At 41.7% G+C, this 25,953-nt stretch overlaps 1 protein-coding gene across 2 annotated transcripts in view; it reads right to left on the reverse strand.

The window, feature by feature from the left end:
• Window positions 1-25,953, reverse strand: part of fndc1 (fibronectin type III domain containing 1) — a 95,742-nt gene that overhangs the window by 29,523 nt on the left and 40,266 nt on the right. For both annotated transcript variants that reach the window (XM_060917974.1, XM_060917973.1), the window contains 11 exons: window positions 25,762-25,882; window positions 25,403-25,590; window positions 24,861-24,968; window positions 24,416-24,604; window positions 20,202-22,274; window positions 19,989-20,104; window positions 19,704-19,815; window positions 19,231-19,608; window positions 17,609-17,749; window positions 3,961-4,185; window positions 2,065-2,173 (listed from right to left, as the gene is read on the reverse strand). In XM_060917974.1, the coding sequence (XP_060773957.1) occupies window positions 2,065-2,173; window positions 3,961-4,185; window positions 17,609-17,749; window positions 19,231-19,608; window positions 19,704-19,815; window positions 19,989-20,104; window positions 20,202-22,274; window positions 24,416-24,604; window positions 24,861-24,968; window positions 25,403-25,590; window positions 25,762-25,882 (3,760 nt within the window). The remainder of the gene's footprint in view (window positions 1-2,064; window positions 2,174-3,960; window positions 4,186-17,608; window positions 17,750-19,230; window positions 19,609-19,703; window positions 19,816-19,988; window positions 20,105-20,201; window positions 22,275-24,415; window positions 24,605-24,860; window positions 24,969-25,402; window positions 25,591-25,761; window positions 25,883-25,953) is intronic.

Raw genomic sequence — 25,953 nt, forward strand, 5'->3', positions numbered from 1 at the left:
TAAATATTAATATAGTAGCTATAATTTAAGCTAAAAATACTGTCATGTCTTGCTCTTGCACCTCACTTGTGTGTAGTTTGTCTTATCATTGAGTATTTCACACACTCTCATTTCAAGGAAATGTTATACCATTATGCACATATATCAATTTACACCACGCATATTTCTGACGTTTTTTCCACATACAGCATTTGCACTATCCTTCCAACAAGCTTTTCAATCCTGCTTTTTCAATTCTTCTGTATTTGAACACGTTAAATAAACAACTACCTGACAACTTACAATAAAGATGTTTTCTGTCTACTCATGCAGATATACACAACGGCCACTTTAATAGGAACACCTGTACATCTGTTCATTCATGCAATTTTCCACCAATAGTGTTGCAGAAGCACGATGCATAAAATCACTAAACCTGCAGAATTGAAAAATGGGAAAAACATTGCCTAGACTTATTCCGGTCTCCAGCTGCCCTGGTTTGGTTGGCATGTCCGCACAGTAGCCTTACATTCCTGTTCTGATCGGAGTGTGACAAAACCTGATGTGGTCTTCTACCGTTGCAGCCCTTCTCGTCAAGTCAGCGGGATTTATTGTCACTTCAACCACACACAACTGGTACAGTACTCATAGTGAAACAAAACCATAGTGCTACACAGAACTACATGGCGACTGCACAGACCTACACAGGACTACATAAAGTGCACATGAGCAAACAGCACAAGACAGTGCAACGTTACTAAAACAGGACGATAAGCAAAGTAAATATCAGGACAGTGCAGCACTGAGCAGTACACAGTTCTAGTGTGGATAAATCTGCCAAATGTTCAATGTGTTATGCATTCTGAGATGCCTTTCTGGTCACCATTGATGTAAAGAGTGGCTATTTGAGTTATTGTGGACTTCCTGTCAGCATGGACTTGTTTGAGCGTTCTCCTGTAACATATCATCAACAAGGTGCTTCCACATGCAGAACTACTGTTCTATTGATGCATGAAAATCCCAGGAGATCAGCAGTTTCTAAAATACTCAAACCAGTCTGTCAGATAGGAACAACCATACCGGAAGGCACCAAGATCACATTTTTTCCCAATTCTGATATTTGATGTGAAAATTAACTAAAGCTCTTGTCCTATATCTGCACGAGTTGGTGCATTGCGCTGCTGCCACATGACTAGTTGATCAGATAATTGCATGAATGAACAGGTGCACAGGTGTTCCTATTAAAGGTGAACTGAAGTCATTTTTAAACTTGCTTTATTTCTTAATTAACGTGCTATTCAATTACGTTTTCAGTTTTTGGAACCTTATATCGTGACTCGTATTGGCAACTAATTGCAATTAAATATTATACTTATCGGCCTATTCGGTTTTTAGCCGTGTTGAATTGAGTTCGTTTGGTCCACGGCAGGCGTCGCTTATCCATGCGATCTTCACAAGACTTGTGTGAGACTTCGAAACATGACGTGTCAGCCAGGTGTCAGCGCCGCCATTCTGAAAACTGTTTTCCAAATGAAATATTGCACAAAAACGAGTTTAAATGACCATTACTGCCGACTTTTTTCAAACTTTCCTGATTGCTATCAAAACAAACAAAACTTCCGGCTTGATTACGTCAGCATTCGAAAGAGGGCGCGCACGTCTTTTGACAACGTTGGCAGATGTTGGTCACTTTGATTTCCGCTGTACGTTTTACTTCCGTTCTACGATGTCTCGCACAGGTCTCAGTGAATCTCGTTTACGGCCATTGCTTTGACATATGGACTGATATATTACAGAGCATATTTCAAACACTCAGAACTTGCTATAGCAGCGACAAAATAGCGATCAAAAATGCGTTCCTATATTTAATAAAATGAGATAAATAGAATTTTGATAATAAAAATTTGCCTTCAGTTCTCCTTTAAAGTTCCTATTCATTTAGCAATCTGCTAAGGCAAACTGTGATTTCACCTGCATGAAAATACAGCCCTTAAACCACAATGCTTTTCAGGAACTGGACCTTTTCAGGAATGTTGGCCAATCCACTTCTAGATCTTTAGAAGAAAGAGAAGAAATGTAGTTCACCTGGAGTTCGGCTTGAGGTTCTCCACAGCTAGGTGGGTGCCAGATGAAAGATGAGATGACCATCTGTTGTTGAGGACATCATCATAGGAGGCACTGTGCACCATGTACCCTGCAGAGAGAGCCATCAGTGATGCACAGAACAGAACAAATCTCTCACAATCCAATGAATAGGTTTGACTATATTATTTCTGCTGTGTTCTAGAAAATACAGCTGTGCGTTATTCTGCTGCTGATGGAGCTGCTGATAACCATGCAGCTCTCTGCTGAGAAATACAGGGCTCAAATTATGGCACCAACAACATTGCACATCACTTCTGGTTAAAGCTAAGGCCAAGAAAACATTTTAGGATTGTACTGACACTTATTAAAACATTACTTGTATGTGTGCGCATTTGTATGTGTATATTAAGGTCAGCAATGTACTAAGGTACATAGAGTCGGGGTTGCAAAGAAGAAAGGAAGAGAGAATGAGTATGGAATGAAGTTATGCGGGGGAGAGGACAGGGTGAGGAAAACAACTACTATCTGTTTTCAACATCATACAGTCTCATGGCTGCTTCAAATCTTTTCTCCTCTATTCAGAGAGAACATATTTAAAGCACAGAGGGACACTAAATGATTAATTCTGACAAGGAAATCCAGTAATCTTACAGACTCCAGAGTTTACCTGGTCTCATAAGCCATAAGAAGGAGAAGCTATGTTTATAAACTAAAGGTAAATCAATAATAATAATGTTTAGCCTGTTGGCACCAGTAAAACATGTATTATTGGATCCTTTATAATAGAACCTTTTGAAGGCATGTCTAAATGTGTACTTGGAACGTACAGTGCACTTCAATACTTTTACGCTACTTGTAATCACATTGTTACAGAGTTCTAGACAGAAGCTTTTATGGATCTAAATTTAAATTTAAAGGTAGACGGCCATTCAGATTTTTCAAGTGTAGGTCATGAAAAGAATTTTCCCCGACACCCAATTATTTTTGTTTAGTGACCGAAAGCTACTGAATTCGAATCACAGACTTACAATTTTATTAGGGTTTTCTTTTAAATAGAACAATTAATGAATTTAGTGTCACATGACTAAATTCTCTGCTATTTTTTCCTGCTTCACCATGACCCAATTCAAGATACTATGTCATGCATCACGTGGTGGGCTTTCCCCGTTCGCGTAAAGCATTGTGGGATACAAATTTGAAACAGGAGAGAAAAATGGAGGACGTGAGTGTGCGAATGAAACGTGAAAGACTGACTATGGTAACGGAAAGCGAGAAGAAAAGGCGTTATGCTATATACGAAGGAAAGGAAACGCAGGACCAAACTTACAAATATTGGCGTTCAACAAGCACTTCGGTGTGATCAACTGTTTGTTTAGCGACAGAATGATGGAACTGTCAGTGCACGCTCAAAGGGAAACCTGTAGATGGCAGTAATGCAACACAGAAATAAACATATATCACAATGACCAAATTTCAGAGGGAACTAAATTTCACCGATTTTATGAATTTGAAAGGCCGTCTAGCTTTAAGAGTATGCGCTTACTTACCCTATCTATTTTATAGATGGTTAAGCATTCATAGCTTCCTAAAGAGGGTCTATATAGAACCATTAAGGGTTCTCCCAGAGGGGCAACCCCTTAAGTGTTCTAGGTTGAACGTCTTTCTTGTCTAGGAATTTAGAAAATTGTTCTGAGGGTAGTTAAAGCTTCATGGCTTCCTAAATGGGCTCTACTCCTTCTCGGATATGGATACTCCCCGATGTTGGGTTTGACTTTGAGTCTCTTAAGGATAAACTGATGGATCCTATTGGGATCTGAAGTCAATTTTTTGCTTGTCATGTTAAGCAAAGCCAAAATGTGTTTGTTGGGTCATGCTAGATTTGAGCAAAGGTGGCACCTGACACCATGTCATCCTTCAATGGGCGGGCCCAGTCCAAAATAACAAATGAGTGACAGCCCTCCATGGCAATCACAGTGAGGTTATGGGGCTTGTATTTGGGTGGCTGCTTTTGGTTGTCCTTCTCAATGAGATCAACCAGTACATCCACCTGTAGGTACTCTAGAGCCTCGGTCAGGGAACATGGTGCGCCAGGATCCTTCTGGATGTAGTTCACATATGGAGCTGAAAAAAAGGAAAGAGATGAGGGCTCAAGTGACACTGAAACATATTGAGTCTCTCTGTCCAGTTATCATCAGAAAATCATATTAATGTGTTCCACATTCTGCAGTGAAAAAATAAATAAAATACTTTTTTCAGTTGGGTTTAGACTGCATATCTTACATTCCTGGTATACTCTAGCTGACTGAATGAAACTTCTGACTCATTGCGGTTCTCTGTTTTGTTTAGACGGCATGGAGGGGTTGTTACTTGAGACTATTGTTTATCTGTTATCTGTTGGCAATTCTGTGGTGGTTTGGTAGGCTTTTTCTCTATTGCTGGCTCATTGTGGTCCTGTGATTGCTATAGTCTGACAGCTTGGAGCACTTCCAGAAATTTGATGGGGTTACAAGACACACCTGGAGCTAATCAAATGCTTCATGAGTTGTTGCTGACCAGAACAAACCTGTGCAGATACAGCCGTATAGCGTCACACTGCATTGAATTATGAACTAATAGCCAAAGGCCTTTGTTTCATATGTGATAAGAAAAGATGCTTCAGACCAAAACAAAGGAGGGGTTTAAAGGAGATTCCAGGTTTTTTTTTTTTTAATGTGAATTTAAAGCATGACAATGCGTTACACTCAGGCTCTCTCTTTCTCTTGGACACTGTGCTTTGAGGTCAGCTGAGGTACCTCAGTCAACTTGCTGAGCCAGGACTTTTTACTGTCAGACTACTAAACCATGTTCATTGTCTCAGTTATGAGTGTCCTGTCTGTATTAAGGAAACTTCTTAATTAATTGCATGCTGTCATTTCATTGCGGTCATGCTGTTAGCTCAGGAGAGCCAACACCCTGCACCATCATTTTACTAGACCAGTGTTTTAGTTTAACTTTACTTATCATATTTTTGTTGTTTCCAGGGTGAGAAGAACTGGCCAACTGCCATTAGTAGAAAAAAAGACCAGTTTGAACTCAGTCAGAGTTCATTTTGGATGTCTATAATGGGATGGGTTTAGGGAATTCTGAGTGTTATGAGAGCAGTTCTGCACTGGTGCTACTGGCTCCACTGGTATCTGTGGTGTTGACATCTGTGCTTTCTCTCTCAGACCAGCAAGCCTGAGGACCACTGTGAGACTCCTTCGTAAAAACAACGAGGAATGGGCTTATTATAATCATCATTCTTTAGAGTGTTTCTGTCTGCTTTTCCCAGATAAATCTGTTGATATCAAGTTGCTGCCAAGAAAAACACATTAGAAGAACCATGAGACACTGTGAACTCTTAGAACATGGTTCAATGTTCAGAAAAAGAGGATCTCCAGGTCAAGGCCATTTTCTGACACGATTTACACCTTTGTATTGTAGATGATGGTCCAACAATTTCAGTCCTTAAATTTATAACGTAACCTTAGCTTAAACTTTATGCATTGTTTTCCATGCAGTTACTGGATTTGGAAATGTAAAGGAACCTAAGTGGTTAAAATAAATTTGGTTAACAAGACAGAGTATCTATTCTCCTCTGACTGGATATGGAAATTATAATGGATGACTGTATCTTTTCAGCCTCTTTCTTGCAGTTATTCATTAAGTCAAAGCTTTGGGAAAAAATAATACACAGAAATGGCAAAGGTAGGAAGCCATTAAGCAGAAGGTCCTTGACCGTCCCACCATGAATCTCATGCCTTGAGCTGGCCTCAGATCAGAAGCTTGAGCAGGGCAATGTAAATGAGCAAAGCAGACACACTGCTGTTATGCTTACAGCACACTTTATCTCTACAGACCATGCTGGAGAGGAAGTATTGGCCAGAATAATGTTTACAGTACACTCACACTACCTTCCCAGCTTCGAACTTCCAACCCTGCACTCAACATCTGCACCAGGTTCTGTTTACAAAAGACTTAATCAATCTAACCCGAGACTGCAGCAGTGAGGGGAATAAATCACTCAAAGGATACAGGCCACAAAGACACAATCACCTTTTAACTTCTATACTACTAAAGGAAGGCTGTCTGTCTGTTCACCAATGCAAATTGACACGGCTGGATGCACTCCATACTCCATACTTTCCACATGGATTGGTGACATCCCAGAGGGGCCCAAGACAATGGTTTTGATTTTTCCAAAACATGGGATTCGCGCTAATCCAACACACTATTCATTTCCCGTGGGCTACATGCTCGTGCTAACACACTGCGTGCAGCTTCGGCGGGGAATCCCCTCCCCGACTCGCCTGAGAGTCTCGATTTTGCCGGACCTCGAAGAGCACCATTCAGAGGAAATCAGGTTCACGGGCAATAACTGCTAGTTACACACTAAAGCCAGCTTCCAGATGAATCTTTTATCTTATTAACAACAATATACAATGGGGCCCAAAAATCGGACACCACATTCAAAATATTTTTATTCATTCAAAACTAGAAACAAGCAGAAAGACTTACAATTGTGAGGAATATAAAACAAAGAAAGGAAATATTTTGAATATTTCATATTCAAGAGTCTGCATTATTTCCAGGTCTCTATTTAAATTTAAGCAACTTTATGATATTGACAATGTTAACTACTTTGAACAAAAAATCAGATGATCCCTTCTATTGAAGCACTTGTTCAGATGAGACTCATGGATTTAAGCTTGTTTGGATCATCAGATTTGTATGATTTACTTTAAACAAAGTAGTGCAAAGTAGCTTGAGTACACACTGTCATTAAAGCAAAAGGGGGTCATTAATACCAAATACTTGGAAATTGTGAAATTCATGTAAATGTTTCCAAGATTCTACTTTTCACTCAGGTTATTGCTGATAATATCATTTGAAAGAAATTTGGATCAAATCAGAACGATCTGAATGTTGTAACTTGGAATTTTATGTATTTTACAGCAAAATATTGTTTTATTATTTTACAGGACTGTATTCTAACCGATAGTGCACTGCACTGTTTTACAATAAAATACCAGAAAATTCAATGCAGTGTGGGATAACTAACATTTTAGTTGGGAGAAAATAAATGGTAGGTGGGAATGATAAAGATTCTCTTCGTGCCATAGTGTTAATTTTGACAAGAATTTAAAATTTAGTTTTAGTTTCTTACTGAAATTTGTATTTATAATTTAGTCACATTTTGGTCTTTTTGTTCTGTTTTAGTCGAAATTTAGTCAGTGGAGCGCAATTTTAATTTTACTCATAATTTTCTCAGACAGTCTCATGATACTTGTTGTAAAATGTTAGCCTGGGCCCGCCCATCCTAAGTGTGACGCAACACGAGGGCCTGTTCCGAGCTTAGTCTGGCCAGGCAGGCTATCTACAGCATTTCCAAGCTCCCGAAAAATCGGGAACCAATCAACTTTGAGCATCTCCAACGGCCCTGGGTAGAGGCGTGTTCAAGGCAGTGACGTAGTAGAACTGCGACCGGAAGCCATAGATTGTTTACAGAATCTATGCCGGAAGCGCTTCATTCACATCACGAACATGGAGCAGCGGCAAGCCTTTAACACAGCGGTAGATGCTGTATTGAAAGCATTCAACGGGAAGTTCTCATTGAAAACGGAGCAAAGAGCAGCCCTGGAGGTATTTATTGAAAGGAAGGACGTTTTCGCCTTGCTCCCGACCGGCTTCGGTAAGAGTTTAATCTACCAGTTAGCCCCGTCGCGTCACATATGTCAGAGGAACGAGTGATGTGATTGGTTTAAGCTTCGTCACAGCCTTTTCTGGCTTCGACCAGTAGCAAACTGAGGCATTTCAGGGAGGCGGGTCAACCACGGGCTCTGGGAAACGGTTGGGCTTAATAGCTTGGCCAGACCAAATGCTCGGAGAGCTTTGAAGTCACGTTAGCCAGGCTAGTAAAATGTGCCCTATAGCTTTCAGATGAGTAATTACAGGTGTGGTATTGCTAGATGTTTATTTTTTCTGTTGTTTTGGGATGTGACTGGTGTTGTTGCTATGTAGAATTTATGTGGAGTTCGCCACAACTCTGTTACTGTTTTGCGAGTTATCAAGTGAAGATGGCATTTTGTACACTGTGATGGTGAGGACCACTATTTTCCTATAAAGATGTTACTTCATTTAGACCATCACCGTGTGTGTGTCCTGACTCATGGACCTGTTAGAATCCATGATCATTGTTGTAAATGACTCTTATTGACAGTATATAAGCAAGTTAAGTACTCCCTGTAAGTTTTATTTTTGTTAGTGCCTTTTACATTTTCAGGTCTTTTATTATGATTCACTTTGGCAATCCAGGCAGCAGTTTCATGGATTCAATGCAATTCACTGACATTGAAGCAGAACTGTGAGTACACACCTATATTACAGTCTACAGACTGCAACAAGGTGAGCTCCACATGAACAGCCCTTTTAGACTGAACCAGTGAACTTTTCATACTCACCTGCTCATCTACAGCAAAGGAAAGAAACTGTTGCTTACACTCACACATGGACACGTTCACATGGACTCTTTATTAAGGACATTTTATATTTTTTGCATACCAAGTACTTTGAGAAGTGTGTTCATTACAGTACTTACCTGGACATTTACAGTTGTTTGAGTGTCTGCATGTTAATGCAGCTCTGCTAGTTGTTCATGCTCATATTCTGATATTTGCATTTTGCATTTCAAGTACTTTAAGGTTTGCCTTTATTGTAATACTTACCTGGATATCTACAGCAACTTTCTGTTTATTGCAAAGGTTTGATCATACTTGTTAAGGGGTTTCTTCTGACTTAATAATTTCAAATTGAGTTGATAATGTCAAAGTCAGGTAGCCTCAAGGAGACAGAGGAGCAGATGCCTGGTTCCCAGCATGAAGTTCAAGACTTCCAGAGTGAGCTCCACTCACTGGCAGTTGTATCTGAGACACCTGACCTGAAGGAACCTGAAGGGCCTCGACGCTCTGAACGTGCACGGAACGCGACAGAGAAAATGGGTGCACTACAAGATGAAGAGGCCAAGAAAAAGGAGAAACGATTGCTCTCCTTGTACGAAAAATGGAAGCTCGACATACGCAAAGCAAGAGATCAGCTGAAGACGTACATGCCAGAGAGTGAGCTCTGGCCTCTCATTGAAGAGCTTAAGAAAGTTAAGGAAGACATAATGAACCTGTATTTTGGAATTCGAGATCTTGCCACACCTTCCACCAATATGAGAAGAAGAGTTGACACTTGCGAATCAGCTACCATAGAAATCATCACCATTGCCTACGGCAGAGCAATAGACGAAGAAGGTGAGTTTAATGAGGACATGGAAAGACGCCGCCTTCATGAACTGCTCCACCGTGACTATGCAAAGTCTGTCTATGGATCTGCTGCTTAATTGACAAGTCACAGCAAGTCTGACCAACACTCCACAGCTTCGTCCATGGCAGCCAAGCATGCAGATGCAGCTGCAGAGCTAGCAGTGAAGGAAGCAAATTATGAAATGATGGAGGCAGAAGAAAGACAAAGAGAAGTCATCTGAGAGTTAAAGGAACAGCAACGGAAGGCTCTGGAGGCACAAAGATGTGAGTTGGAGCGATTGCAGGCAGTGAAGGAAGTGCGGGCAACTCAAGCTAAGCTAAAGGTATATGATAAAGAGACGGAACGCAAAGCTGCTGACTGCATTAACGATGAAAGGAACAAGGAAACAAAGAATGCGCCTGTAACTGCAGTCCCTCTATCTCATGTTGCAACACCCCCTCAGACAGATGTTTCCTCTCTTGCTCGGGTCTTTCAAGACAGCATAGCCTTAAATAGGCTCCCTGCTCCGGAGCCATTTGTCTTCAATGGTGATGCAATACGGTTCATTGAATGGAAAGCAGTGTTTACCTCACTCATTGACCAAAGAGCAATCACACCAGTTGAAAAACTCTATTATCTGAAGAAATACGTTGGTGGTCCAGCATGCCAGGTGCTAGAAGGCACTTTCTTCTGGAATGATGATGAAGCCTATCAGGAGGCCTGGAACAAGCTGAATCGTCACTTTGGCCAGCCATTCGCCATTCAGGGAGCATTCAGAGAGAAGCTCACCAATTGGCCAAGGATTCAACCAAAGGATGTTTAAGGACTCAGAAACTTCTCAGATTTTCTGAATGCCTGTCAAGATGCCATGCCCCATGTCAAGGGCCTTGACATACTAAATGACTGTGAGGAGATCCAGAAGCTTGCCCACAAACTACCAGACTGGGCAGCTTCATGCTGGAACCGACAAGTCACCCAAAGCCTGAACGAGAAGCAAGAATTTCCAAGTTTCAAGGACTTTGCAACATTTCTGTCAACTGAAGCTGAGATTGCCTGCAATCCAATTACATTGCTTCATGCTCTTCATTCATCAGACTCTAACACTGAGAAGAGAAATCTCAGAGACACAAAGAGAAACAAGGCCAGTATTCTCACCACTCACACAGCTACAGACAACACAAATCAAAGATCAGACCAGAAAAGGGCTAAAGCTCCATGCATCCTTTGTCAAGATAACAGATACCAACTTCATGCATGTCCCAAGTTCACAGAGATGTTGTTGGCAGAATGACGGAACTACGTAAAGGAGAAGAAACTATGCTACAGATGCTTAAAATCTGGACACAGCACAAAAAAATGTCGTCATTGTCACTTCTGTGACAACTGCAAAGGAAGGCATCCTACAGTCCTCCATGATTACAACTATGGAAAGGAAAGGTCTTCATCTGAAACAGGGATGAATCCAAGTGCTGCTGTCGCAACATCACTCAGTGTAGCAGGCGAAGGCTCATCCTACACATCGATGGTAATACCAGTGTGGGTGTCAACTAAAAACAATTCAACAGCTGAGAAGCTTGTCTATGCTCTACTCGACACTCAAAACGATGCAACATTCGTCAACCAAGAAGTGAGCGACAGTCTAATTGCTGACAAGTATCCAGTGAAGTTGAAGTTGACCACCATGAGTGGAAAAAACATGGTTCTCCCAAGTGAGAGTGTCTCCGGCCTTCGTGTAAGGGGATACAGTTCTGCTATTCAGGTTGATCTTCCAGTTGCCTACATGAAGGACTGCATACCCGTTAACCGTGCTCACATTCCCACTTGTGAGACGGCTAAACAATGGAGTCATCTCAGAGAAATAGCAGACAAAATCCAACCACTAAAGGACTGTGAAGTAGGACTTTTTATAGGCTACAACTGCTCCAGAGCCATGGCACCAAGGCAGGTCATCCTAGGAGGAGATGAGGAACCCTATGCAATAGGGACAGACTTAGGATGGACTATTGTGGGGCGCTCATCCCAAGGCCATGATCCGTTGAGTGCAAGTCGCCTGTGTCACAAAATCACAGTTAAAGAGCTGCCTCTGGTAACTCCTGCCGATGCTATTCGCATTCTAGAATCTGACTTCAAGGATGGCAGTGAAGACAGCAAAGCAGTGTCACAAGACGACATCGCCTTCCTCCACAAGCTAGATGAGGGTATACGGAAAAACACGCATGGCCACTATGAAATGCCCCTGCCCTTCAAAAACAGACCTAGCTTGCCTGACAACAAAGACTCAGCCATGATACGCCTCAACCACCTGAAAAGGAAACTGCAATGGGACGAAAGGTATAAGGAGCAGCATGTCGAGTTCATTGAGGAGGTAATTGAGAAGGGAATTGCAGAGCAGGTTGAAGATGGTGGGAGTGAAGGTAAGAGATGGTACATTCCCCATCACGGTGTTCGTCATGCAAAGAAGCCGGAAAAGCTTCACGTAGTGTTCGATTGCTCTGCCAGATACAAAGGAACCAGCCTAAATGACCACCTCCTCTCTGGTCCTGACATGCTGAACAAGTTGAGTGGCGTTCTCATTCGCTTTCAACAACACCCTGTTGCTCTGATGTGCAACATTGAAAAAATGTTCCATCAATTTCATGTGTATGAGGCTGATCGCAACTACCTGTGCTTTCTCTGGTGGAAGCAAGGAGACTTGAACTCACCGCCCAGTGAGTTCCGGATGAAGGTGCATCTGTTTGGTGCTGCTTCCTCTCCTGGATGCACAAACTACGGGCTGAAGCATCTAGCTAAAGAGAATAGCAACCTCTACCCTAAAGGCTCCCGGTTCATCATGAGGGATTTTTATGTAGATGACGTGCTTGCCAGTGTTGAAAGCACTGAAGATGCTATTCAGCTTGCCAGAGAAGCTTGCAAACTGTGCACCACGGGTGGTCTGTGACTGCACAAGTTTGTGTCGAATGACAGAGATGTTCTAGAGAGTATACCACCCTCAGAACGAGCAACTAATGTGAAAAATATGGACCTCACCTTCGACAACCTGCCACTTCAAAGAGTCCTAGGGATTCAATGGGATGTGGAATCCGACCGCTTCTGGCTTAATGTCAGCCTAAAGGATCAGCTTGCAACACGCCGTGGCATCCTGTCTGTAGTGGCTTCCCTGTATGACCCTCTCGGGTTTGTGGTGCCTGTTCTGCTCAATGCAAAGATCATTCTTCAGGAGATGTGTAGGCGAGGCACAGGCCAGGACGATCCTCTCCCGGACGAACTTCGTCCAAAATGGGAACAGTGGAGAAGTGATCTAGCCCAATTAGATAATGTTACCATATCCCGTACCTACTCACCTGCTGGATTTGGAAAAATCACAAAGACAGAGCTGCATCATTTCTCGGATGCTAGCCTTAAGGGTTATGGCCAGTGCTTGTACTTGAGACTTCAAAATGAAGAGGGAGATGTTCACTGTGCCTTAGTTGTAGGAAAGGCATGCGTCTCACCATCCAAGGTCGCAACTGTTCCGAGATTGGAACTAACAGTCGCAGTTGTTTCTGTGAAGATAAGTAACATGCTCAAGGACAAATTTGCATCTACTGGGACTGAGGAGTTCTTCTGGACTAATTCTAAGGTGGTCTTAGGATATATCAACAATGAAGCATGATGATTCCACACCTTTGTGGCTAATCGCGTTCAGAAGATTCATCTCAGCTCAACAAGGAAATGAAGCTGCCTGCTGCTGAGATTCCAGAGTTAACGATCGGAGATCCAGAGGTCAGAAGTGCTCTCGTGCTTAGCACAAGAACCACAGAATGAGTAAGCCTTGTTCATTGCTTGTCTAAGCTCTCATCTTGGTCACTGGCTATTCGAGCTGTTGCATGCATACTAAGGTGCATCAGCAAGAACAGATCAAACAGTCTCACCACTGTAACAGAACGAGAACATGCAGAACATTGCATAATCATAGACCTGCAGAAAAATGTGTATCAAGAGGAGTTGAAACTGCTGAGCAAAGGGATTCCCCTACCATCTCAAAATCCATTATACTCACTTGATGCCTTCCTCGACAAAGATGGTGTCCTCAGGGTGGGAGGTAGGCTGTGCAACTCTTCTCTTCCCGACTCCATCAAGCACCCTGCAATCATCCCCAAGGATCATCACATTGCAAAGATGATCATTGCTCATCACCATGAAAGGATGAAACATCAAGGCAAAGGTCTTACCATTAATGACATCAGATTCCATGGCTACTGGATTCCTGGCATCAATCGGGCAGTAGCATCCTACATTCATCAATGCGTTACGTGTAGACGGCTTTGGAAACCAACGGAAGACCAAAGGATGGCTGATCTACCCCCTGAACATGTGGAACCATCACCCCCCTTTACCTTCTGTGGAATGGACTACTTTGGTCCATTTTTCACAAAACAGGGTAGAAAGGAGAACAAGAGGTATGGTCTTCTCTTCACTTGCCTTAGCTCCCATGCCATCCATATTGAGATGCTTGACGACATGTCCACTGACGCCCTCATAAATGGCCTATGATGCTTTATTGCCATACGTGGCATTGTTTGTCAAATCAAGTCTGATAAAGGAAGCAACTTTGTTGGAGCCAAAATGAGCTCAAAGAAGCTCTAAAAGAAGTCAGTGCAGACCGGCTGGCTGCATTTCTTGCTGAGAAACAATGCAAGTTCAGCATGAATGCACCCTATTCGAGCCATGTCAGAGGGGTGTGGGAGAGACAGATTAGAATGGTGAGAGGCATCCTAAGGTCCACGCTTGCTCTTTCTTCTGGTAGGCTAAATGATGCTTCACTACGACCTGCAGAAAAATGTGTATCAAGAGGAGTTGAAACTGCTGAGCAAAGGGATCCCCCTACCATCTCAAAATCCATTATACTCACTTGATGCCTTCCTCGACAAAGATGGCGTCCTCAGGGTGGGAGGTAGGCTGTGCAACTCTTCTCTTCCCGACTCCATCAAGCACCCTGCAATCATCCCCAAGGATCATCACACTGCAAAGATGATCATTGCTCATCACCATGAAAGGATGAAACATCAAGGCAAAGGTCTTACCATAAATGACATCAGGTCCCATGGCTACTGGATTCCTGGCATCAATCGGGCAGTAACATCCTACATTCATCAATGCGTTACGTGTAGACGGCTTTGGAAACCAACGGAAGACCAAAGGATGGCTGATCTACCCCCTGAACGTGTGGAACCATCACCCCCCTTTACCTTCTGTGGAATGGACTACTTTGGTCCATTTTTCACAAAGCAGGGTAGAAAGGAGAACAAGAGGCATGGTCTTCTCTTCACTTGCCTTAGCTCCCGCGCCATCCATATTGAGATGCTTGACGACATGTCCACCGACACCCTCATAAATGGCCTATGATGCTTTATTGCCATACGTGGCATTGTTTGTCAAATCAAGTGTGATCAAGGAAGCAACTTTGTTGGAGCCAAAATGAGCTCAAAGAAGCTCTAAAAGAAGTCAGTGCAGACCGGCTGGCTGCATTTCTTGCTGAGAAACAATGCGAGTTCAGCATGAATGCACCCTATTCGAGCCATGTCAGAGGGGTGTGGGAGAGACAGATTAGAACAGTGAGAGGCATCCTAAGGTCCATACTTGCTCTTTCTTCTGGTAGGCTAAATGATGCTTCACTACGAGCTTTCCTCTATGAAGCTATGGCAATCGTCAACAGCCGTCCATTGACTGTTAACAACCTCAGTGACCCCCACAGCCTCGAGCCACTCACCCCAATCATCTCCTAACTATGAAATCTGTCAAGGCCTTGCCTCCTCCAGGTGAGTTCATCAGAGAAGACATGTATAGCAAGAAAAGGTGGCGACATGTTCAATACCTGGCAGAACAGTTTTGGAGTCGATGGTGAAAGGAATACCTGGCTAACATTGCCCTCAGACAGCGCTGGCATACTCCCAGGAGAAATCTGCAAGTTGGAGATATCGTAATGATGAAAGAAGAGGATGTGCACAGGAACGAGTGGAGGTTGGGCAGAGTTTCAGAAACCACTACTGACAAAGACGGACTAGTAAAGAGAGTTAAGGTCTGCCTCAGTGATAGGAAGCTTGGCAAGAAAGGGGAGCGTCTCCACAAGATGTCTGAAGTGGAGCGCCCAGTCCAGAAGCTAGTCTTGCTGCTGGAGACTGATTAAGCCTGTTCACCCTATAGTTAATAATACCTTCTACCTATAGCTTGTAAGCTCATAGTTCATGGTTTAAAAGGGTTTTCCACCTTCTAAACAAGGTATAGGGAAGGTCATTTTCAGTTTGAAATCATTCGTGCCTAATGTAAACCGTATACTGTTCCATTATTTACTCATGATTGGTGGGAGTGTAAATGACTCTTATTGACGGTATATAAGCAAGTTAACGACTTCCTGTAAGTTTTATTTTTGTTAGTGCCTTTTATGTTTTCGGGTCTTTTATTTTGAAGCCTTTCTGGCGTACTCTCATCTGAGAGTCAGCAACTTGCCCATAGGTGTTCACACATGAATGGCAGCTAACTGAAGAGTGTACGGAAGGAACAGGTGTTTTGAAGATGTTGCCTTGCAATGTAAAGTTTCATTACAGATAATTAAGCGCCTAGCTGGAAATGGGAACAAGCTCTTACGGTGTTTGTGAAGAAAGGTTGTGAAGGAAAGGAAGTATATTTGTGTTCAAATTAAGGATGACAGCTGAACATAAATAAATGCTTCTTGAAACATCAGTAAGCTTCATCATTGTCCGACTGGGGTTCGCTATAATTATGATAGCTGTGTGAGCAGCTAAGCGAGCGAGCCGGATTCCCCGCTTCCCAACTATTGTTAGGAATGCGAAACAGAGGGAAGGAAACTTACTGGAATGGATTTTGCTCTCAGTTATTTCTCCTGGCTGTAAAAATTCCCCTGAGAAGTAAGGTTGTCTGCCCGAACAGATTTTGTCTCATATTTATTCATCAGGGCTTAATGTACGTTCCGACTCTCACCTATGGTCATGAGCTTTGGGTAATGACCGAAAGAACAAGATCGTGGATACAAGCGGCCGAAATGAGTTTCCTTCGCAGGGTGGCTGGGTGCTCCCTTAGAGATAGGGTGAGAAGCACAGTCACTTGGGAGGAGCTTGGAGTAGAGCCGCTGCTCCTCCACATCGAGAGGAATCAGCTGAGGTGGCTCGGGCATCTTTTTCGGATGCCCCCTGGGGAGATGTTCCAGGCATGTCCCCCCGGGAGGAGGCCCCGGGGAAGACCCAGGACACGCTGGAGGGACTATGTCTCTTGACTGGCCTGGGAATGCCTCGGTGTTCTTCCCGAGGAGCTGGCTGAGTTGTCTGGGGAAAGGGAAGTTTGGGCTTCCATGCTCAGACTGCTGCCTCTGTGACCCGGTCCCGGATAAAGCGGAAGAAAACGAGAAGAGACGAGACGAGGCTTAATGTACAGATATTTCACTGTAATTTTTTTTGTCAAATATTTTTTTCATTTATATTGTCATTGCAATTTAGTTATGAAATAAAAGATCATCAGCATATATTTATTGTCAGAATGTTCGTTGACAAAATTAACACTGTTGTGCCAGCGTCTTAACATATGTGCATTGTTTTTGTGCCTTTGATTTTAGTTGATATTTTAGGCAAACACAAACCCTCTTTGAATTTATATGGTAGAAAAAATATTTTGTAAAGCACTGGCATTACATTTTTAGTGTGAGTGAATTCAATGGTAGAGGCAGTTGAATTGAATGTATACAGTCATATACTGGAAAAGTGCAGTAATGACCTGTAAATGTATCATCGTACTTAAAAGCCTTTTTATAGTGCTAAATCTGCAATCCACCCCACCACCACCCCTCCGTTCTCTCTCTCACACGCTCTCAGTTTGGGCAGGAGGCCACATGTCACAGGTTTTCAGATTATTGTTAATCCTGTCTCTCAGGCATTCAGAGATATTCAGTAGGCTCCAGAAGTTACCCACATTAACGAAGCTGAGCTGTTAGATTTTGTAACGTCAACAACTTTCTCAAATGGCCCAGTCCAACAGAACAAATAAAACGTGGGCCAAGACTCAAGAGCATGTGGGCCATATTACTTACCAAGAGCGATACCATGGTGAATTACTGTGAAGTCATTTTAAAATAAAGCTGAATTGCACTGAGAACTGAACTGAAGTTCATGATTTTGAACCATTAAATGCAGAGGAATCTACAAGGCAATTTTTTGAATTATTCACACATGCACACACAAAGATACACCACCTGTGAAGCGTTTCTTGCCAACAGCATCAAACTCAGAAGATGGGCTGTTGTTGAAGAAGCGGAACTCAGTAGTGGGGGAATGAGTGGTAGGGGGCAGCTGAGTGGTGGTAGGGAACATGGTGGTCTCCATCAAAAACACATCTGGAGGATAAAAGGCACATTGACAGCATGAATGGTCAGTAATTAAAGTATTATTATAATATAATTGTGTATATTATTTTAACTGATTGAGCTATTTGTTAAGGCCTTAACACCTGTATGTAAGATGAATACAAACAATTATATCAGTCAACTTAGTTAAAAAACCTTTACCTACAGTTTTCAGACTCTTTACTAATAAACTCAGATTGCCTAATGTGTAACCTACTGAAGACAAAAACACAAAGATGGCGCCTGAACTAATCTATATGCCAATGAAATGGGGACATGAACTTATTTTTAAAAATTCACCTAAAACCATTTCTTTTTTTACCATCAGGTCACAAAACATGTAATCTTTAATGAATGATATGTTAAAAGATAACTTTAATTTTCTGAGATGTAATAAAAACATATTTATATGCCAAAGTCAGAACGTAACAGAAGTGTTGTGGACATATATATTCTCAATTTTAACAATGTAGAATTACTTTTTGAAACATAGGAAGGTGATGTTTTAGCAAATATAATTAATAAACATGTGTAGTAGAATAAACATACACATTCTTTCAATAAGATTAACATGGTATATAGCTAGATTGCAATTCATTTGTAACAGACGCGAGATGGACAATCGTAACGGAAGTAATGTAACAGACATCATTTTGGAACTCATAGGCTTGACTTTGGCATATAAATATGTTTTTATTACATCTCAGAAAATTAAAGTTATCTTTTAACATATCATTCATTAAAGATTACATGTTTTGTGACCTGATGGTAAAAAAAGAAATGGTTTTAGGTGAATTTTTAAAAATAAGTTCATGTCCCCATTTCAGTACCCGTAAGCGTGGAATCACTCATATATATATATATATATATATTATATATATATATATATATATATATATATATATATATATATATATATATATATATATATATATATATATATATATATATGAGCTTTAATATCTATACTACTAAAGGTAGGCTGTCTGTCTCTCTGTCTGTTCACCTATGCAAATTGTCACGGCTGGACAAACATACTCCATACTTTGCACATGGAATGGTAACACCCCAGAGGAGCCCAAGACATCATTTTCGATTTTCCAAAACATGGGATTAGTGATAGTCCAACACACTATTAATTTCCCATAGGCTACATGCTCACGCTAACACACTGCACACAGCCTCGGTGGGGAATCCCCTCCCCCTGACCTGCCTGAGAGTCTCAATTGTACGGGACCTCGCGATCAGCGCTCCTCGCTGGAGACTTCCACTAGGGCAGAGTCTATGTCACTGAGGAGACGTGGGGAGCGACTTATGTAATTTTGACAGAACACAGTGACAACATTATCACATGTGTCCACTCAACTCTCCACTGGGCCATTCAGAGGAGATCAGGACATGATATTTGTACAGTATTTGTCATATGTTAAAACAGACCTGGAAAATGTGAGTGTGATTTTAAAAAAGCTCACCACTTGGGTAGCAGTCCAGTATTCCATAAACATCCATTATAGGCATGCCAAACTTATCCAGCCTTGGAAATGTTCCAGGGGGACAGGTAGGCAAAGCATCAGTTGTGGACTCCAGAGTTGTCATTTCTGTTGTTGTTGGTTCAGCAGTGGTTGTGGTGGTGGTGGTGGTAGTGGTTGTAGTTGTAGGTGTAGGTGTAGTTATAGGTGTAGTTGTGGTTGTTGTGGTTGTAGTACTAGGTGTAGGACGATTCAGACCCACCACTGGCTTTCCTCCCACAGTGAGGTATTTCTCTTTGGGGTTAACCACAGGCCGACTGTCCCTCCCATGACCAAACAAAGCCATACCTTCCTGGTTTACTAATGGGGTACCCTGCTCATCTAATGGAACACAGATCATATTTTAACTGTTTAACAAATGTTTGCTAGATTTAAAGCAAGCAGCTGGTAACATGAGAAGGAACAAGAAATCATACCAAAGATAGTTTTCCCATCTTCTCCAACAACTACTTTCCTGGGTCGGCCTCTAGAATCCTGCAAAACCTTTCCATCTTCATTCATTAGGACTCCTTTATCCAGATCTACAACCTAAGGGAGGGTACATTCACTGTAAATACATGAGAAAGATTAAAAAAGACACATGGCAGGACCTAAGCCACAACATAAAAAGATATCCCTTAAGAGAATGCTTTGAGTTTTCTAATGTTGGATCATTATATGTATAATATCATTCTTAATAACAATTATTAAAGTAAACACACCCATTTGGTTCCATCGGGGCCTGTAATATATTTGACTCCATTTCCTTTTGTATTTTCATTTGATGTAGATGCAATTTTGCCATTTGAAGCTGTAAGATTTGGTCGTCCATTTTTGCCTGGACAAGCAAATTAAATATGAAACACTGTAACTTCACACCTTCATCCATACTTATGTATATATTGAACAAGGCCTGTTCATAAGCTTAAGTTTACCTCGGCCATAACTAGGTTTGTGGAAGCTAACTGGGGTTTTTCCTCTTGAATTTTTGTCAGCTCTGCTTGAAAAGCGTGATCTCACCACTGGATTTCTAGCTGGAGCTGATAAGGAGGTCTTGAAATCAGTTGATGTGTCGCCACCAGAATTTTGTGCACTAGCAGGTTGCTTCAGGGATGAACGTGAGACCGATCCCACAGTCGATCTAACATTACCATTTTGGCTAGCACTTGTGCCTTGATCTGAAGACGAAGCTTTTTTTTCCATGGTCTGGGAGGCAGAAGAGGATGAAGAAGTTGAAACAGTTGATGAAGAGGAGTTTTGTTTAGCAGCAGAGCCCAGTTGTGTATTTTGTACTGTCTGCAACCTACCACGCAACAGAAACTCATTCAGACGACTGGCCAGGAGAGCAGAACGAACCTTTCCATTTGAACCCAAACCAAGTCTATTGAGAGTCGTATAGGATGAGCGAGAGCTGTTCTCAGAGGTTTGACCAGACCGCCAAATCTCTTTAACATCAGAGGAAATTGTTTTAGGGGAAGCAGTTGGGGCAGAATTCTTACTGCTAATCTCAGGGGCTTCTTTGCTGACCTCAGAGAGGTAATCATGTTTGTGATCATTGTTAGAGTTTGTTTCTTCTTCTTCTTCTTCTTCTTCTTCTTCTTCTTCTTCTTCTTCTTCGTGAATGTGATCATTAGTAGTTGTCCGTCCATTGCTTGAAGCTGCTTGTCTGCTGTTTACAGTGGGTTTTTCAAGGCTTGAATCAACCAAATGTTTTGTTGGATTGGATGGTATTCCTCTCAGAATTGGCCTCCCTGCACCTACAGAAGAAGCAGTTCTGCTCCATGGGATCCTGCCATCTTTTCTTTGACTACTTCCAACTACTATCCTGGAATTTCTGTTCAACAAAGAGGAACCCTGTCCTGGGCTTGCTGTAGAAGGAGTCTGAGATGTAGGTAAATAGCTGCTAACAGTCCTATCTTTATAATTATTGTGACCAAGGTCCTGTGCATTCTCTTCTTTGATTGAAGGGGGAAGAGTAGTGGTATACTGATAAGAGGAAGATGGGTCTTCATTCTTTTTAATTTTTATTTTGTGATCATTTTTATTTTTGTGTTCTGTGTCCACGATGCTAGTTGATTGGGTATCCTGATCATCAGTGCTGGATCCTGTTGAAGATTGTGATAAAGCAGATAAGGTTAAAGCTGTTTTTTGGCGTCCTGTTTGATGTCTGTGACTCTTAATTTGAGGTATTCTTCTGCCCTTTGGATAAACAGGACCAGGCCCTAAGTTACTGGCATGACTTGTTGGGGTAGAAACTCTGCTTTTCCCAGTTGACAATGGGAAAGATAATGATGAAGATGATGACAACTCTCTCTCTGGTTCCATCTTGATTTCTTGAGGCAATGGGGTGGATGATGTTACTGCTGTAATACTGACCTTGTCATCAGGATATAAGCTGGTGTGGACTTTCTTTGAGACTACAGGGTCTTGACTGTTGGGTAAACTAGGAGATGCTCCTTTCTGACTTCTTGACCGTGCACTTGAGGTGCTAGAGGGTGGCCGTCTTAATCGACCGGCATTGACAACAGAGGATGTGCGAGGTAACAATGACTGCGTTGAGGAATGAGTCTTGGGTAATGAACTTTTAAGAACAGTGCTTGAGTCCTTAGCTCCAGTTGAAACTTTATGTTGTTCTTCCTTGACAGTTTTTGATGGAACATTGTTCGTACTTTCTGGTTGTGTATCCTCAACAGCTTCATTTTCTGTTGCGTCCTCTTCTTTTGTAGTTTCTGTTGGTGTTTCATCTTCATCTCCTTTTTTATCACTGCTAATGGTTGTCCTAGACTTGGAACCTGAATTCCTGAAAGAGCCCCTTATAGATGAAAAAATACTGTGATAAGACCGTGTTTGAGAAAGAGGGCGAGATTTCTTGCTTTTTGGTGGAGAAGTAGTGGTATGGGTATGAGAGTCTTCTGTCTCCTGTGTATCCTGATCCTCTAAGTCATCATCCACAGATGTTCTGGAGGGACTCTTGGACTGAGTGGAATGTCGTGAGGCAGTACTGCTGGCTGGGAACAAAGAGTACAGACAGATTTTAACCTGTAAGGTTCTGTGAAGCATTTTTTAGACATAACAGCAGACTTAAGCACTGCTCCTACACCTGCATGTGAAGTGATAGATAGATAGATAGATAGATAGATAGATAGATAGATAGATAGATAGATAGATAGATAGATAGATAGATAGATAGATAGATAGATAGATAGATAGATAGATAGAAATTGCATAAATATATAAATATACTCAAAAATAGACAAGAAAAGTATTTTTGTGATCTGTCCAGTTAGTTCTGGATCTTTCAGTGTTATTTAAAACCTTCTTAACTTAAACTTCATGCTTTTTTCTGCTTCCTACACATAATAGTAGGCTAATTCTATTTTATTTTGCAAGAACAAAAAACAATGCCTGTGCTATACTGTGTGTGTGCGTATATATATATATATATATATATATATATATATATATATATATATATATATATATATATATATATATATATATACTGTATGTGTGTGTGCGTGTGTTTTCTTGTAATTTCTATATAATCTCTTGCTTTTGTGCTTCATCTTAGTGCACTTTAAATCAATCAATCAATCAATCAATCAATCAATCAATCAATCAATCAATCAATCAATCAATCAATTAGTTAATTAATAATCTACAATCTCCTCTGCAATGTCTATTGTTAGATTTCTTGTCATTAAAGGCAGATACATAGATGAGTGTTGTAGTACTCGAGACTGGTCTCAAGCCCACTTTTCAAAGGTCTCGGTCTCGTCTTGGAATCGACCACATTTTTACTTGGTCTTGTCTCCGTCTCAGATATAGAGGACTCTGGATTTTATTTCAAGACTGGTTGAGACCACAACTGCAGGGATTTCACTAAATTGCCTGTGTATTGTCTGATTTATTTGTTAACACAATTACTGTGATTGGATGCAAAATTTACTGCTACAAATGCAACTAATTACGTGACTCAATGCTAATTCGAATTTTTCATTATTGTTGATGGCTGTCACCCCCCCCACGTGGTCTTGACTTGGTCTCAACCCCTTAAAGTCTTGGTCTTGGTCTCGGTCTCAATACACTTTTGTCTTGGTCATAACTTGGTCTCAGTTTAGGTGGTCTTGACTACAACACTAGCATGTTGTCAGCGATTCCTCGTATCTGAGTAGTTCAGTCCTTCCAGTCACATCTGATGGTGGACTTGTTGATGGCTGATGAGCCTGATTCTAGCTCTGGAAACTCAGGGACATTGGTGGCACTGAAAGGTCGGTGGTGGTTGGGGTTGTGCCTCTTTCTCTTTTCTGTGCTGTCGCTTGGTTTCCAGATTTGTTCTTCTGTTCACGTCAAAGAGTTCCATCCGTGTACAGATGGTGTTTCACCACTCGGTACACTGTCTAGCTGCCTCCTCCCAGGTCTCGGGGTCTATGTTGGTTGCCTTGAGGGTCTGCTTCAGCTGGTCTTTGTAGTGTAGCACGGGGCGGCCCCCGGGGTATTTCCCTATGCCCAGCTTGCTGAAGAGGATCCTCTTTGGGAGTCGTTTCATCCATGTGGGCAATGTGACCTAACCACTGAAGGTGAGGTTTCATGATGGTCACTTCTATGCTGGTTTCCCCAGCTCTTTTGAAGACTGTGATGTTGGTGATGTAGCCCTCCCAGCTGATGTTTAGGATGCTGTGGCGCTTCTTCTGATGGAACTGTTCCAGCTTCTTCAGGTCTTGGCTGTAAAGGGTCCATGTTTTACACCCATAAAGGAGGGTCGAGACCACAACAGTGTTGTAATCCATCAGTTTGGTTGAACCAAACAACATTAACATAGACATTAACAAACCCTGAGGCTAGGTTACACAGAGCCAATTTTAATAACCTGATTGGCCCAGTCAGAATTTCAAATTAAGCACCTGAGAAAGCTTTCTCTGAAATGAACTTTGCCGTATAAATACTGATATATCTTTTGAACTTAAGTTGCCAAACCTTAATATATTTAATTGATGTTAACACCACAATCATGATGGCCATTACAAGAACGGATGTTTTATTTTAGTTATACCTGTCAACGTTTTTACGCTTTTCTCGTTTGGTCCTAGTAGCTTAGAAAATAATCTTTTTAACCTTGATAATCAGAAAGAAACAATTTGAGACTTACTTCCTGGCATTGCAACACTCAAGGCTTTCGACTGTGGTCCTTGTCCTTTCCTGTTGGCTGCTCGAATTTTGAAGACGTAGCGATCACCAGGTGTCAGTCCATCTATAGTGGCTGAGGTAGTCATGCCACGATATGTTACTGACTTTGCTCCAAAGGGTTTCAGGGCTGGAGCATAGGACAGGATATATTCTGGAAGAAAAACAGAGTAATACATCTGCTCGTTTATATTTGGATAGGATTCAATCCTCTTTGACTAATAGAAAGCAGCACTTTGACTAATGCAACATGTAAAACCAGAAAATATGATTTATTTTCATTTGTAACTTGGCGAAATACTGGTATAAGTTTTCATCGCCAGCTCTTTCAGAAACCTGGCTATACTCCTCACAGACTAAACCAGATATAAACTGTTCTATTAGAAACAGGAGTGCATTGTAAGCCTCACCTCTGATTTTACCATTTGGTTCATCAGGTGGATCCCATGTCGCAGTAACCGCTGTGCCTTTCCCTCTAAGTGGTTTCACCTCGAAGTTCTCAGGAGGGCCAGAGGGAGCTACAGAGTTAGGGACATAATGAAAGGTCAGACTTGAAGAGGATATACGCAGTACACTGCCAAAGAGAAGGAGCAATACAGAGACTTTGCTCTAGAACTTCAGTGTTCCTCTCACCACATTTTTTTTCAACAACATACTGTAGCTATAGGTTTTCCAGGAAAAATAGTAATGAAGTCATTAGTTTTCCAGGCAGGCAGGCAGGCAGGCAGGCAAGGATACCTTAATGAGCCCTTACACAGAGGGTGTTATGACATGCTGCATGATTTACACAAGTCTGAGGTAAGACTTTGTTAATTGTATGTATGCAGGTGTTGGCATGAGTGTGTGTTACAAATAAGTTGCGAAAAAATAAAGCATATAACAAACAGCTGGTGTGTAATTGCCAACTGTGTTTGGAGCTCACTCATCTCAAACAATCCTGGGTAATCCATACCTGATTCAGGGGTCCTTTGAAAGACAGATACACTCCATTTTCCATGTTGGTCTCCTTGAGTGATTCGAACTGAGAATTCATACATTCCATCAGCAGAGAGCTCCTCAATCACGAGCCGCCTCTGTGAGGTCTCCTTATATTCCCACCGAGCAGACTCTCCCTTCTCTCTATATCTGACAGTGTATTGCCTACAAGTAAAGGACATTTATTGTGACACATCAAAACTCAACCTTGAATAATTCTTCTCTTTCTCATTAGATACTATACAGTATCATATAAAGCTACGTTAATGCATGACACAAACTACACATAAATCAGTTTTTACCAAAACCCCAAAACCCACCTGACGCAGTTCTTACCTGGTACCTTCAGGGATACTTTTCTGTTTTTGGATAAGTGGATCCACCCATGTGATTACAACAGACTGGGGAGACAGAATCCTCACTGTGACGTCGTCCGCCTCCTCTACTTCACTGCGCTCTGATAAACATGGTTAATGATTAAAGACTTGATTTGCCAAAAAAAAAAAATAAGACTGATTTATTGTTGTA

The sequence above is a fragment of the Neoarius graeffei genome, chromosome 3 (genome assembly GCF_027579695.1).
Source record: "Neoarius graeffei isolate fNeoGra1 chromosome 3, fNeoGra1.pri, whole genome shotgun sequence".
In the NCBI taxonomy this organism is placed as follows: domain Eukaryota; kingdom Metazoa; phylum Chordata; class Actinopteri; order Siluriformes; family Ariidae; genus Neoarius; species Neoarius graeffei.